The 15,695-nt window shown below is 39.4% G+C and overlaps 1 protein-coding gene across 3 annotated transcripts in view; it reads right to left on the bottom strand.

Annotated features, from left to right (window-relative positions):
* Positions 1–682: 682 nt before the first annotated feature.
* The window catches only part of INPP5K (inositol polyphosphate-5-phosphatase K), a 38,160-nt gene continuing 23,147 nt past the window's right edge, over positions 683–15,695 (bottom strand). For 2 of the 3 annotated variants that reach the window (XM_075854180.1, XM_075854179.1), the window contains exons 6-15: positions 14,787–14,903; positions 13,670–13,845; positions 13,338–13,449; positions 11,577–11,686; positions 9,305–9,331; positions 6,185–6,377; positions 3,171–3,308; positions 2,333–2,416; positions 1,523–1,627; positions 683–955 (exon numbers count right to left, since the gene is read on the bottom strand). In XM_075854180.1, coding sequence (XP_075710295.1) covers positions 860–955; positions 1,523–1,627; positions 2,333–2,416; positions 3,171–3,308; positions 6,185–6,377; positions 9,305–9,331; positions 11,577–11,686; positions 13,338–13,449; positions 13,670–13,845; positions 14,787–14,903 — 1,158 coding nt within the window. In that variant the 3' untranslated portion in view covers positions 683–859. The remainder of the gene's footprint in view (positions 956–1,522; positions 1,628–2,332; positions 2,417–3,170; positions 3,309–6,184; positions 6,378–9,304; positions 9,332–11,576; positions 11,687–13,337; positions 13,450–13,669; positions 13,846–14,786; positions 14,904–15,695) is intronic. The other variant, XM_075854181.1, reaches the window with a different exon arrangement.

Here is a 15,695-nt window from a genome sequence, read left to right as displayed (position 1 = left end):
TCCAACTTTAGTTTTTTCAATGGGAAGAGGGTCATCAAACTTATCGAGAATTTCACAAGAAAAACAATGGTGTGCTTGGTTTTAACGTTACTTTATTCTTTCGTGAGTTATTTACAAGTTTCTGACCACTTATAAAATGTGTTCAAAGTGCTGCCCATTGTGTTGGATTGTCAATGCAACCCTCTTCTCCCACTCTTCACACACTGATAGCAACACCGCAGAAGAAATGCTAGCACAGGCTTCCAGTATCCGTAGTTTCAGTTGCTGCACATCTCGTATCTTCACAGCATAGACAATTGCCTTCAGATGACCCCAAAGATAAAAGTCTAAGGGGGTCAGATCGGGACACCTAGGGGGCCATTCAACTGGCCCACGACGACCAATCCACTTTCCAGGAAACTGTCCATCTAGGTATGCTCGGACCAGACACCCGTAATGTCACCCATAACTTGTATATAACTCATGAAAGAATAAAGTAACGTTAAAACCAAGCACACCATTGTTTTTCTTGTGAAATGCTCGATAAGTTTGATGTGTCACATGACCCTCTTCCCATTGAAAAAACTAAAGTTGGATACAAAATGGCCGACTTCAAAATGGCCGCCATGGTCAACACCCAGCTTGAAAAGTTTCCCCCCTCCCATATACTAATGTGCCACAAACAGGAAGTTAATATCACCAACCATTCCCATTTTATTTAGGTGTATATATATATAAATGGCCCACCCTGTATATTCCTTTGCGGGTGTAAACATATTTTTGCTCAGAATACAACAAAGCTAAGCAGGTACTGTGTTCTTGTGCTGCCGGAAGGAAGACATTCAAACATACGAGAACCTCATAACATATCACAAGACTTCTAAAACCCCGTTCCCATGAACATATCGGACTTGGTGGAATCATTGATTATTTCCTCAGTGCCATCTTTCGCTGGCAGGGTCCTGCCCGGCTGTATCTACATAACAAAGAGAAACACAGTAAGGTAATTATGAGATGGAGCAAAAAAAGTCTTTACCCTTTCGTGGCCAGTTCAATTATCGCACATTTGACAAACACAAGTATAAAATATAAAAATCATATTATAATCCCATACCCATATATTTTCTGATAAGTAGTCAACTGGCACATTACAAAATGCCACCCAGCACTTTATACTCATAGGCGCCTTCATGCAATTTTGCACAAAGTGGAACTTTTCGTTAAAAATAAATAAATTCATAAAAATCTGACCCAAGCAGAGCCTGAGACGCTAAATACCTTCTAGAAATAAAAGTTTATATATGCCACTTATCCCCATGTCTTCATGAAAAGATCGTCACAAAATAATCAAAACTGAAGACATCAAAAAGGCATGGCCAGAGTTTCCTTCACCTGGAGAAAAGAGTATGTTTACTACCATAGCCCTGTATCAGTATACCCTGGCAAACGCAGAGTGGCTTGTCGGTGCCCCCTGGCACACAGACCATATGCTCTGCCAGCCCGCTCCAGCTACTTTGCTGGAATATGCAGTTAATTCACATACCTGAAAAGGCTCACTGATGCCAGCCAAAGACTGCAAATTATGGCAGAAGTAGCCCATCAGAAATTCACCTCCATCAAGTGGAATCTCATCAGCATTAATGTAAACCTACAATGTGGCAACAATTGCAAGAAGGTTATAAGGTACAAATAATTTATCGTTAAATCAAACCGCTATCTGGTAATTCCATCCTACAACATGAGGAGGTGGAGCCTTGATATGGAACGAGTGTGGGAAGGACTTGCTTAACTGACCTACACAAATGAAGATTCCAGAAATAATTCATTCACATATTATGTATAAGTGTTAAAGAGGACCGGTCACAAGGTCATATAATTTGAGCTAGTTTACTGACCCAAATAGCGCTGCCTCCCTGATTCCAGCGCAATTTTTCTCCCCCCCCTCGTTTGAGACATGGTCCACTGTTGTGTTGGCTCCCTATATGCTAATTTGCTGTAGTTAGCCAACAGGGTGGCGCTAGCTTTCCCGCCTCTGATGCTGACCAATCAGCGCGAAGCAGCTTGAGGGTAGTTCACGCCCTGTTGGCTAACGACAGAAAATTAGCATTTAAAAGAAAAAACAGAACTGGAATCAGGGAGACAGCGCTATTCAGATCAGTAAACCAGTTCAACTTAAATGACCTAATGACAGGTCCTCTTTAACCAGACACGACAATGCCTAAACTGACTGGGATTAGGGAATGTTTATGCTGTTTATGACAGCAGTGTTCAAATTGAATATATAGGTGACAATCATATATTGATTTACTAAATGTGGATGCAGTGGGGCTGTAATATGTTGTTTTTACTTTACCTGATTACAGTCTTTACTGAAGGAAATTTCATCATCTTTAACCCAGGCATAAGTGACATAGTCATTTGTATGTCTGAAGCCAACCTAGAAAAAAAAATAAGATATATATATATATATATATATATACACACACACTTACATACACATTTAAGATCCTACGTGGCATAACGCAAACAATAATGATAATAACCTCGTATAAAAGAAGCGTCCCTTGGAGAAAATTCCTCGTTGGTCCCGACACCTTTGCGAATAGGTGTCGAGAACCTATGCAGAATTCCCCTCCTCTCCAGAGGAACTGTATTATCAGCAAACAAGGGGGGGAAAGGGAGTTGGCTCAAAGGTCATGGAAATGGGGTAAAGGCGGAAACAAATACCAGGTTCTAGGTGGCCAAACCCAGCACCATAATGAGGGGTCCAGTTTGATCTTTGCTATTGAGCTCCCTTACTTCTGTGTACACCACTGGCCCACACAATAGTCAAACACACCATAAAGACCATAAAGAGCAAAAGACATGTTACTGTATGTGTGGTCACCCAGCCAACTAGTAGAATGAACAGAACATGCTTTACAGAGAATCTACTATCCAAAAGACATCTTCATGTCCGAATCCATTGAAATAAAAGAACCCATGACTCTCCAGGAAAGAACGCTTGTATAAAAAAAATGACTAGAGAGATGTCAGTACCAGGTTCTGTCCAGGCATCATATTTATAAGAACGGTATACAGAACGGCTTGTATTCTTATTAATGTAAGGTGTATTACATGAACGATCACAGGTTACAGCGGTCAAACTAATTTTACTGAAACAGAATCAAACTGAATTTACCATTACATACCCTATAAAGTGCAATCCAGTCCCAGGTGCTGCTGGGAAAATCCGTGCTGACGGAATAGCTGATGAGAGAGTCGTGGTCAGCATTCCATTCTCCCTCTGCTCTCAGAGTAACTGAAGGTGCGAGGATTAGAGGCTTCATCTACAAGGAACGTTACAGTTCACTTATAACACGAGAGAGTGGTAGAGTATTGTACTAGTGGAAGCAGGAAAACTTAGCCTCAGCCAACAAAAGGTATTACTCAGCTAAGTTTACACTTCCGTTGTTTAATCCGTTCCTCCGATCCGATTCTAGATCAGCGGATGGTATCAAAATAACGGATGCAAACGGATTACAGTCCGTTTGTATCTGTTCTACATTGACACCAATGATAAAAATAACCCATTCGTTAAGACATCCGTTTATTTGAAAGGAGAAAAAGTCCTGTACTCTGCACTTTTATCTCCATAAAAAAAAAACGGTGACTAACATAACAGATGTAAATGGACACTAATGGATGCAATTAAAAATCCCTTTGATTTCAATGGGATTTTTAATGGATGTTTTTATCCGTTATTCTGATCTAAAAACGGGTCAGAGTAGTGAACAATACAACGCAACTGTGAATTTAGCCTAACTAAGGACGTTTTAGAGACATTCTAGGTCCCTACTTTAGGCGTTCCATGATATAAATTGTAATAATATATAGCAATGCAGGGATCAGCAATCTAACACAAAGAGGGTTATTCCAAAATGGTCTTTTCTTTTACAGGAACACATAAATAAGACACTTATCCATACATACTTTTTTATTCATAATAATCAATGTCTAAGTGCTGCATGTGGTTGCTGTATGACATGGTGTCTTTGTGATGTCATATTCATGTGGTCATGTGGCTGCATTTTCCCTCGCTCAGAGTAACTTTGCACACCTGTAAACAATGACCAGTGGGATCACATACAGCATGGGGGATATATAGGGGTATTTTTTTATCATCTCTGAAGAACCTTTTAACCCCTTTGAGGACCAGAACAATTTAAAAAAAATGTTCCTCTCTGCATCTTGGCGGTCATTGCATCTTTACGGGACGAGTTGTACTTCAAGTAAGTGGCATTTTTTTTGGTCCATATACGGTACATTACATTTCATTTATATGCATTTTTAGTTTGGCAAAATGCAGAAAAAAACAGTAGTTTTGCTGCAATTATATTTTCTATCAGCATAAATCAATCTTCATAAATAATGCGATGCATTTATTGTTCAGGTTGTGACGGTCATGACAATACCAAATATGTGTATATTATTTTAGGTTTTGAAACTTATATTTAATAAAGTTTATTTATTGTAATAAAATGTGCATTTGTGTGTATTTTTTTTTTACAGATTTTTTTTATTTAACATTACTTTCTTTTTTTAAATCCCAAAGAGGGATTTTAAATTTAGATTTTTTTTCTTTTTAACTATAAATGTACTGGCATAAATCTATATGTAAGTACGTCAGCCTGTGTCAAATGACACTGGGCTGTCTGCGCATACAAGGTATGGTCCTCGAATCACTGAGACGTCTACAAAGGGAGTCGCCCTTCACTTTAAAGAGGCTCTGTCACCAGATTATCAAACCCCTATCTCCTATTGCATGTGATCAGCGCTGCAATGTAGATAACAGTAACGTTTTTGTTTTTTTTGAAAAACGATCATTTTTGGCCACGTTATGAGCAATTTTATATTTATGCAAATGAGCCTTTCTAATGGACAACTGGGCGTGTTTTCTCTTATTTCCAACTGGGCGTGTATTGTGTTTGGAACATCTGGGCGTGTTTACTTGTTTTACTAGCTGGGCGTTGTGAATAGAAGTGTATGATGCTGACGAATCAGCATCATCCACTTCTCATCGTTACCACCCAGCTTCTGGCAGTGCACAGACACACAGCGTGATCTCGCGAGATCACGCTGTGACGTCACTTCCTCCCACAGGAACTTCATTGCGTCGGACGAGCGAGGACATGCTGTGTGTCTGTGCACTGCCAGAAGCTGGGTGGTAACGAAGAGAAGTGGATGATGCTGATTCGTCAGCATCATACACTTCTATTCACAACGCCCAGCTAGTAAAACAAGTAAACACGCCCAGATGTTACAAACACAATACACGCTCAGTTGTCCATTAGAAAGGCTCATTTGCATAAATATAAAACTGCTCATAACTTGGCCAAAAATGATCGTTTTTCAAAAAAACAAAAACTTTACTGTTATCTACATTGCAGCGCCGATCACATGCAATAGGAGATAGGGATTTGATAATCTGGTGACAGAGCCTCTTTAAATGCCGCGATCAGTGTTAATCACCATCAGAACAGGGCTGCGACTGTGTATCACAGATGTTGTCCCGCTCCTGATCGCAGTAGCACACTTGCTGTGCCTGCACGATCAGCAAGACGAGTATGCTCGTCCTGATGTGATACTATGATAAATGAGGTCCAATATGTCCATTACTTCAATATTTACAAATAAAGATCACAAATGAAGCTAGATAAAAGTGTAACACAGTGCAGAGTAAGGGTATGTTCACACGTACACGTCCGATACGCCTGAAAATACGGAGCGGTTTTCAGGAGAAAACGGCTCCGGAATTTCAGACGTAATGGCAAGTGCAGGCGTTTTTCGCAGCGTCCATTACAGACGTAATTGGAGCTGTTTTTCTATAGAGTCAAATGGAAAACGGCTCCGATTACGTCCCAAGAAGTGACATGCACTTCTTTGACGCGGACGTCTTTTTTACGAGCCACTGTCAAAAGACGGCGCGTAAAAAAAATGACCGTCAGCACAGAACATCGTAAAGCCCATTCAAATGAATGGGCAGATGTTTGCCGGCGCATTGGAGCCGTATTTTCAGACGTAATTTGAGGTTAAAACGCCCGAATTACGTCCGTAAGTAGAGTGTGTGAACCCAGCCTAAAAAGATCTAGAGGATCTGAAGCAGAATCACAGACTGCAGCAGTTTTACAGAAGCATTAAATGCTGTGTAGGGTAAAGTAGATACCTGTAATATGAAGCTTCCCGTTACCGGCTTGTGATCACTAATTCCATAGCTCATATGACTTGTATACTTTTCTAAGTGGACTTTTAAGATATGCTCAAAATCTGACCCTGCAGCTTCGTCCAGTTCACTTTCTGAATCCTCCTTTAATTTCCAAAGAATGCGATCTGTCCAAGCTGGTTTGCGCTTTTTTCCACTAAAAAAGAATGCATTATTTAGTCTTAAAAAATTTTTTTCTACCATAGAACATGTACAATGAGGCCTATTACATGCATGGAGCCTCTAACGTACCACTGTATGCAAGGGTTTTTTCTGTCAGATTCTGTACAAATAAAAAAAAAATGGAGGCATTGTGGCATCGTGCTTCTACAGGGGAATAGTTCTATATATACAGCACCCTACTGAGCATGTACAGTAGCGTACGAAGTCTGTACAGCTCCGTACTAGGGAGCCGTTCTGAGAACTGCCATGTGCATGGGGCCTAAAGGTTTCCTCTGAAGGAGGCCACATGAAAAGGGAAGGTTTTTTTGTATGTTCACATGTGTGGGGCTTCGCGGTGGACTCTGTTGCCGTGGTGCAGTAGGCTTAGCCTGGAAGCCGCCGGAACACTGTTGGACTGTTGCCCCAGCAGGTGCTGTTGCCCCTAATATTAGAGTAGGGACCAATTTGAGAGAGTTCACCGTGAAGTGGCAGGGGGGCTTATACAATTTGATTTTGATCTTTTACTCAGCAGTACAAATAAATGCATTTGCATATACAGTTTGTTTAGAGCAGCTGAGCAATGGTAATGACACTTGATGACATAGGTACAGATAGGGCGGACGCAGACACCAGAGGGGCCCTCTGAAAGAATAGTGTATGCATAGAACATCCCCCTTATGCTTCTCGAACAATCCACCAGTAACTGTGAGCTACAGACAGTAGGAAGCTGTGAGCTGCTTATAAGATGGGACCCCTTACCTACTCAGTGTATGTATATTATATAATGTATGCATGTATGTAAATAACAAACTTTGATCAGCACATTCCAACAAAATGAAACAAGACATACGTATATACAGGTGCAAGGAAGCCTAAGACGGCAAAACAATACAATATCCAAAAATGGCGACAGCACTCTGCGAACACTAATGCCACCTAAACATTATAAATAAATATGCATTGCTGCTGAATCTACTTACAATAGTGAGGTTCTTCGCAAATTGTGTGAGCCCACCTGCCACGACAAAGCGACCTCTATAAGGTGGGTCCCCACGCTGCTCGTACCTGTATACACGTTTCTTTTTCATTTTGTTCGAATGTGCGGATCAAATTTTGTGGTCTCTTATGTATTGCTGATATGTGGGTTTAGTGACTGCCTCCATTGTTGATCTTGCACTCCTCCCATTCTGCCCTGGGTGACTTTAATTAGTTTAATGCTGGTTCCAACCATCCCCAAGGTATATGTAGGCTTACTCCCAGTTCTAGGGGTACGAGCAGCGTAGGGACCCACCTTATAGAGAGCGCCTTGTCGTGGCAGGTGGGCTCACACAATTTGATAAAAATGTGCGCTAAGAACCTCACTATTGTAAGTAGATTCAGCAGCAATGCATATTTATTTATTTATAGTGTTTAGGTGCATTTGGGTTCGCAGTGTGCGGTCACAATTTTTGGAATATATATATATATATATATATATATATATATTATGGCAAAGGGTGGAATGATAAGTGAAGCTCTTCTGCATCTGTAAAATTAATGGATAGTCCAATAAAAAAAAAACAGAACATATAAATAATAAGATATGTATCTATATGATGGGCTCATATATGCAGTACATATGCTAGTATGAAAAGTTTGAAGGATATTACATGGTTAACATTCTACTGTCTGTAAGAGGAAAATAGAAAAAGAACAACTAATTATAAATAATGATCAGAAGAGCAAGTATGAGATTTCCCCATATTCACGGCTTAATAGGCAAGGGTCATGCTGGGAAGCTTGCACTTTGTGTGGCTAGGATTTAATGAACTTCAGTTGGAGGGCCAGAGACAATTAAATATATGTTTTTTTGTTGTTGCCCCCCCCCCACATATTTATTTATTTGTTTTTTACAAGGGGTGCTACATTCATTCAGCATTTCGATCTGCATAATTTATAAACAGCACCAAAGCAATAAACATACACATATCAACAGGTTATTCATTTATCGAAAAAAAGAATGTGTCCTGGATATTAAAGTAACATTTTATGTACTTGTTTTTAGGGTAATCCTGATAAATTGTACTAGCACAATTAAAAAATATTTTTAAAAGGGTTGTAAACAGCAAACTGATAAATTTCAATATTAGGATACAGCAGTCCACCAAAATGAAACCTTTCGAGCAAAACCACAACTTCACTTGTATCTGTGGACTGTATACGATCAAAGCTTGTTCAGTGTGAATAATTAGCACTAAGGGAGCTTTAAAGACAGAGAAATAACTATTTGGTTACACGTAGCTGATATAATTCATTTTGTGATTCATGCTTTAGAATGTGCTGAGACTTCCTGCTGGGAGAGGGGTAAGAGAGCTGCTTTATTTAGAATATTTACACTAAGCTGTTCACACAAATAGTGCAAGAATTACACGGCAAACATTTTTTTTGGTAGGGACTATTTTTGTGTTTACAAACCCTCTAATTACACGTTTAATTTTGCTGAAAAATTCCCAATCAAGCCGAATTATTTAGCGAATTTAACTGTTGTATAACTGTAAACTTTAGTGAGACTTGTTAGCGCAAAAACAGTTATCCAACCATGTAAACAAATCTATAAAAAGATAGTAACAGTTAAAAAACATTAGATTAGTTATTTTTAATATCCAAGATTCATTCCTTTGGAGGTAATGTTTAGTAAATAATTAAGGTCTTAATCAGATTGCAAAAATGCTATATTTCTATAAACTCCAACAGTAGCAATACAACAACAATACTAGATACAGATCATATTATCATTCCTTGTGTTTTACATTATTAAGAGGTCTGCACACAAATCAACACACGTGAAATGGCATCTAGCACATGTCGGTATACTACGAATTGTTTTATATTAGTACAATCTACAACTAGTTTTAGTCAGGGATAGAAAGAATTTACTCTTACTTAAATCCCAATAGTGACTTCTTCCATCTAAAAGTGAAGCATATAAATGAGTACATATTAAACAGAATATCATAATAGAAATACAGTGAAATCCCTTTCATTCAGTATCTATGAGTCTGCCAGCATAAAACTAAAAACAAAAGCAGACGACTGGTAAAACAATCTGGAGTACCTCAGGATTTAGCCATAATTTGACACATCAATTAGAAAACTGACTGCTAGAATAAACACCCCTGACATTCTTCTAAATGTGTCCTCTCCCTTTAAACTCAGGCATCACTGGATTAGGTGCAGAGGGGTAAGGTTTTGTTTACATGCCGTCCTTGTGCGATTGAATGGCTGGACCCGATGTACACAGTCTATGGCTCACTGAGCAATATACATGCCTTATTTATATATCTACTGAGAAACACTTTCAGTTAATCTCCTTAAAGAGGCTCTGTCACCAGATTATAGGTGCCCTGTCTCCTACATAATCTGATCGGCGCTGTAATGTAGATAACAGCAGTGGTTTTTATTTTGAAAAACTATCATTTTTGAGCAAGTTATGAGCCATTTAAGATTTATGCTAATTAGTTTCTTAATAGACAACTGGGCGTGTGTTTACTAACTGGGCGTTGTACAGAGGAGTGTTAGACGCTGACCAATCAGTGACCAATCAGTGACCAATCAGTGTCATACACTTCTCATTGTGCCAGCCCAGCGTCTTTCACTGCACAACCACACTGTAACAATGGGCTGTAACAATGAGAAGTGTATGATGCTGATTGGTCACTGATTGGTCAGCGTCATACACTTCTCTTTACAACGCCCAGTTGGTAAAAAGTAAAAACACGCCCAGTTGTCTATTAAGAAACTAATTAGCATAAATCTAAAATTGCTCATAACTTGCTCAAAAATGATCGTTTTTCAAAATAAAAACCACTGTTATCTACATTACTATAATCTTATAATCTGGTGACAGAGCCTCTTTAATCTCCAAAATGTTTGTTAATCCAATTCTGTTGATGCAGAATGAAAGATTTTTTGATCCCAATTGATTTTTATTTGCTCTGCCATCTTAAAAGAAGTTAACACTACATCTTTAAATGCACTAATACTTTTTATTTGCTTAATGTACCACAGAGAAAAAAATAATAATTGGCGAGTGCATACTTTTAGTCAATATTTAAGGGGGGTTCTCTGCTACTTGTTAGAAGGGTTCCATGACAATAAGCGGATCTAAAAATATCCCCCTGCCGGAACCCCCAGTGATCAGCAGTAATATGTGGGGAAACCTGGCAGTAAGTGTTTAATCTGTAGCACCACCACAGGGGAAATTAAGCATTACACAGTACCCATTAAAATCAATGGGTTGTTGGTGTAATGCGAGAAAGAGAGAGAGAGACTCTTTGTAACTGCTCTCCACTCTGGCCAAAACAGGAGTATCCTGAACAGAGATTAAAAGGGGTTGCCCGGTTTCAGAAAATTAATGTTATTTTTTTGTATACAATTTTCAAATACACTTTCTGTAATAACTCCTCACGGTTTTCAAGATCTCTGCTTGTTGTTATTCAGTAGGAACATTCATAGTTTACTTCCAGTAGATAAAATTCTGTCCATGGTCATGTGATGACACACAGATGCATGGCTCGTTACAGTATGTATATCAGAGCTGTGTCTTCTAACAATCCCAGTACATATGCGCTATGAAGCATTCTTTGCCGAGAAAACAGGAAGCAAGTAAGGGGGCTGGCTAAGGAAAGTATCAGTCACGGTGCCAACCCCTTTGCTTGATGACACGCTGACACGAACGGGAGGGGGAAGCAGTCTTCAGTGATGTGGAGCTGTGTTGGTGCATCATCAAATAGAAGAACACTACAGTAGTTCCGGCACCACGTGACCGGGTTCTGGCTGGGCGTTTCAGAACACATTTAAAAATTTAAGTATTTTAGTGAGTGACTTGTTTTCTTCTGATCAGATGAATAGTAAATCATTTTAGGTCTCTGGATAACCCCTTTAAGTTCTGAGATCTTACAAAATAATAAAATTGGAACAATTAAAAAGGAGCCAAAACGTTTGCAAATGCCAAATTGTATGTTTTGGCATTTGCAAACGTTTAGACAGTCCACAATAATAAATTCAGCAATTAAACAGTAATAATTCATTAAAATCTGCAGAAACATGTCAAACAGAACACGTCATTTTAGTGACTAAACTTTTACATTATACTGTGTATGTACAAGATTTTTCTTTTCCTTTTTTTAACTCTACAGTTTGCGGATATCTTTACCTCGTATCATATACATCGGAGTTCAGGTCAAACTTGTATGTTGGCTTAAACTTCAACGGCCCCTCCATAAATCCTTGGAGAAATCGCTCTTTCTTCTTAGCAATATTTAACTAGAAATGCACAAGAAAGAAAAGTCTGCCTGAAAAATCAAGTATAAACTGGTTTACACAGTATGATGGGTTTACATGTCATAGCACAGACGATAACACTACGAAATGACTGACTACTAAAGGCGAAATGAGGGAAATATTTATAAAACTTGAAAACCAGTAAATGAATGTGATACATTTTTTATAAGGATTATCATGATCAGTTTGTTTGTTTTTTTGTGAAATCTAGACACGGAGCCGCATACAGTTCCACTGGTCAAAAATAGAGCAATGTGTCAGTGTCTCTTGAATAATCGTGTCAATATCAATGTCAAAGCAGTAATGCAACCAGAAATTTTACATCTATTGTGCATATTTTGGATCTTTTTCCATCTCTTTGCATGGCTCCTGTAAATGTTTTACTTTTTCTTTCATACAGTGGGCATGGTTTCCTGGTGTGGGGTTCCCCGCTACTTTGCTATGGTTTCCTGTTGCCTGCCCATCCTGTAGCGCTCCATCAAAGTCTCCACATTTCCGCTACCATTCCCCTCTCACAGCATGTAGTTTCACAGAAACCGAGCAAGACAAATTTCAGTTGCAATATCACCTACCAGTCTACTATTTAACATATTACTCTAGATTAGCGATTCACATCCTTATTACCATAGGGGAACCCCTGGAAAAGGTTTCTTCTTACAGGGAACCTCTACTCTTATTAGTACTCAATGAAGATTGGTGTACGGGCAGGGAAGGTAGATCATTCCATGATTTCAGCCCGGCGTTATATTCTGGATAAGATTTGTTGGGCCACTTGCGGAGCATCTTTTAGCAGGCTAAAGTCAGTTTACCATCTGTACTGTAAAAGTTAAAACGGTCATGCTGCTGCGGTGTATTGGGGATCCCTGACCAGGTTTCAGGACCGAGGATGTTTCTGAACATTTACAGAATGCCTGCAGTCAAGGAAAGGGGAACGGACCGAGCAAAGGTGAGGAAAACCGACTTTTCCCGAATAACATATATAACAAAGTTTCATATATTCATGTACTACTTTACCAATAGGAATGCTTGAAATAGCTGGGTGAATTCCTATTTGATCACAAATATTACTTTTAGTTATAGCTTGTGATGGTGAAAAGCCCTTTTGAAAGATGAGACAGCCCTTATCACCTCTTTGAACACCTATGGACTCTAGGTAAAGCTGATTTTGGCCCATCTCCCCTGAGGAATCTTTTGGCAAAAAGGAAACGCATCGGGAGGATTTTTTTAATAATATAAGGGAGAGGTTCCCCGACCCCCTTGCACCGATAAAAAAAATGGATGACATCCAACGTCTGAACGGGTTGGGGGGCATTGACCACTGGTTTCCATATGGTCATCCATACAAAGAAATATATAAAATGGGACATTTGTGGAGCCCTCTTTGAAAATGCATTGATTTATGAGAATAACCTTTCTTGGTGAATATTGCGGTCTGATGATGCAATGTGACTTGCAGAAAACCCTCAGAAAACGATATCTAAACCCATATCAGATGGGATACAATGTAACCTGCTAAAAAAAATTATGTTTGAACATACACCATTTGAATGCGCTGATATTACTTTTCGTAATAAGGAATGTGCTTATAACATTAAATGTAATGAATTAAGTTGGAGAGGTTGAGGTGACTTACCTGGTCTTTTTCCCATAGCAGATTATATCTATTGCTATTCACGACCTCTCTAATAAAGTGGATACCAAAGTCTGCGATCCGAAAGTTGAGATCCCCAAACCAAAACACAATACTACGTGGAATAAGAAAACATTTTGGTATTTAGCATAGCCATAAAACAAAGAATAAAACACCTTTTTGTGATTGCATAGGCAGGAATACTTTTTGTTTAACAATGGTTAGAAATAATGGATCAGCTCCCAATGACAATCACTTTGTTTGCCCACCACTGCTCTATGTATGTCTTCCTACAGCAATAGCCATGTGCTGAAATACATAATATACTAACTTACTCATGCTCCAAAATGCTGCGTATGCTTTCCCCATCAAACTGTTGTGCCTCAAGCATCCTCTCAAAGTCATCCAGCCTCTGGTTTGTGTTCTCCATGTGAGCAGGCAAATGGCAGTTCATGAAGCACAACATGTGTCCATACACAGACATGCGAACCGTCACTCCTCCTTTATTGCCCTGGTACATATAAATATAATCAGTCACTTACTACAGCACAAATCCTAAAAGTGACAAACAAAAAAAAGAGTGGTCTCCAAATGATCTACTGACGCAGTATAGCAAGTATGGCGCCGACCCTCATAAATAGAAGCAGAACTGTCGCTCTTTAATGGTTGCATTACGCTACCTGCCTGCAGCCACCACTAGAGGGAGCTTAGTAGCGAATTGTATTCATTCTCATGTACACCTTTGAATGGAATTACGTTTTTATTATATCAAGGCGTTTTGTGTTTCTAAAGGGGTTTTCTGGTCACGGGACGGCTTTTCATACTGATGACCTATCCACAAGATAGGTTATTTGTATATGATTGGTGAGGGTCCGACAACCGGACCACGCACCGATCAGCTGTTCTGGCTGCCTCCGGGCACCGTATGTTTTGCAGTGGTAGAAGGCTCCGTATACTGTATAGCGGCCGTACTGCAGTACTGCAACTCTGCTCCTATTCACTTATACATTGTAGCAACACTTTGTGGTGAGAGCATTATTTGGCCAGGACAGGTTTTAAATTTCACTGACAGAAATTAAAGATCTTCAAAATAAAATATTAGGAAGTCGCATGATGTTTCATTATTAAATGATTAAGTTTTATCTAAATTACACTGTACCAAGAAAATGTGCACAGTATATCATACGTTTCCATTATTGTTCTACTTAATTGATGAAACATGATTTTTATAACATCTAAATGTGTATATGTAGGATTCTCTCGTGTATTCCTATAATTTTGAAATTTTGAAACTTTGTTAACATGTTCTATAGCAAAGAGAACTTTACTGAACCCTGGCCAGGACAACACGTTTGGTTTATGCAATGTTCCGAACATTCAACATTTGACACAAATCAGTTGCTTATTAATTCCTAAAACAAATGTGGACGGTACAATCTCTGAGGCACTTACCCAGTAGCCATAGATCCCAGTGCGAATGTAATTGGTACGAATGTCTTGTATGTAAGGAATGTGCTTGTGCTTTACAAAAGTTAACAGGAGGAGACCTTGCATCCGAATAGACGAGAGCTAGGGAAAAAGAAATGATGAGATATATTCAATGCAAACTGTAAAATAGGAGCAAAAGCAGGAGGTGTACAGCTGTTCTTCCACTATAGGACTCATGAAGAGAACCCCATCCATATGTTCTAGCAGGGCCCATTCTTTGAGCCGGAACAGACGTACTATGGGAGTCATCTTCAGGGTGACGAGAGAGCTGATCACAGCCGAATGTGCCCAACGCTTGGCTGAGCGCTTCTGCCCCTACACTTCAGTGATTGTGGGGGTCTCAGCACCCGGACCCCCACCGATCAAAACTTCTGATGCGTCCCTATAACATATCAAAAGTTTTGAAAATACACTTTTAAAAAAAAAAAAAAGGCTTTGGAATTTCTAAGAAAAATTTGATATAAGATTATAAAGTCCAGGTTACTGTGTAAACTATGGAATCTGAAGAAGTAGGCATAAGTGTGCCATCCCATTACACATCCTTATGCCTTAAAGGGGTTATGCGGGGACCAAAAAGTATTACCAATGTACTAACTGCAGTATGTTTGTACACTCGCTAATAGGGATGCATGATGCATCGAAACTTCGATACTGTTTCGATACTCTGCAACCCCTAACGGTTCGATACAGTTATTTCATGTATTTCGATACTGAGCTGTGCGGCCGCACAGCTCAGTATAGTAACACATGAATGTATGAGAGCGGGGCTGCGGCTGTGTAATACAGCCATCGCCCGCTCCGGAGTCCTGACATGTGCACGGGGTCAGGATGATGTGGCCGGCGCTGTACTAATGAGCGCCAGCATTGAAAACA

Source organism: Rhinoderma darwinii, chromosome 2 (assembly GCF_050947455.1).
Source record: "Rhinoderma darwinii isolate aRhiDar2 chromosome 2, aRhiDar2.hap1, whole genome shotgun sequence".
In the NCBI taxonomy this organism is placed as follows: domain Eukaryota; kingdom Metazoa; phylum Chordata; class Amphibia; order Anura; family Rhinodermatidae; genus Rhinoderma; species Rhinoderma darwinii.
This window is presented reverse-complemented; position numbering and strand designations above follow the sequence as displayed.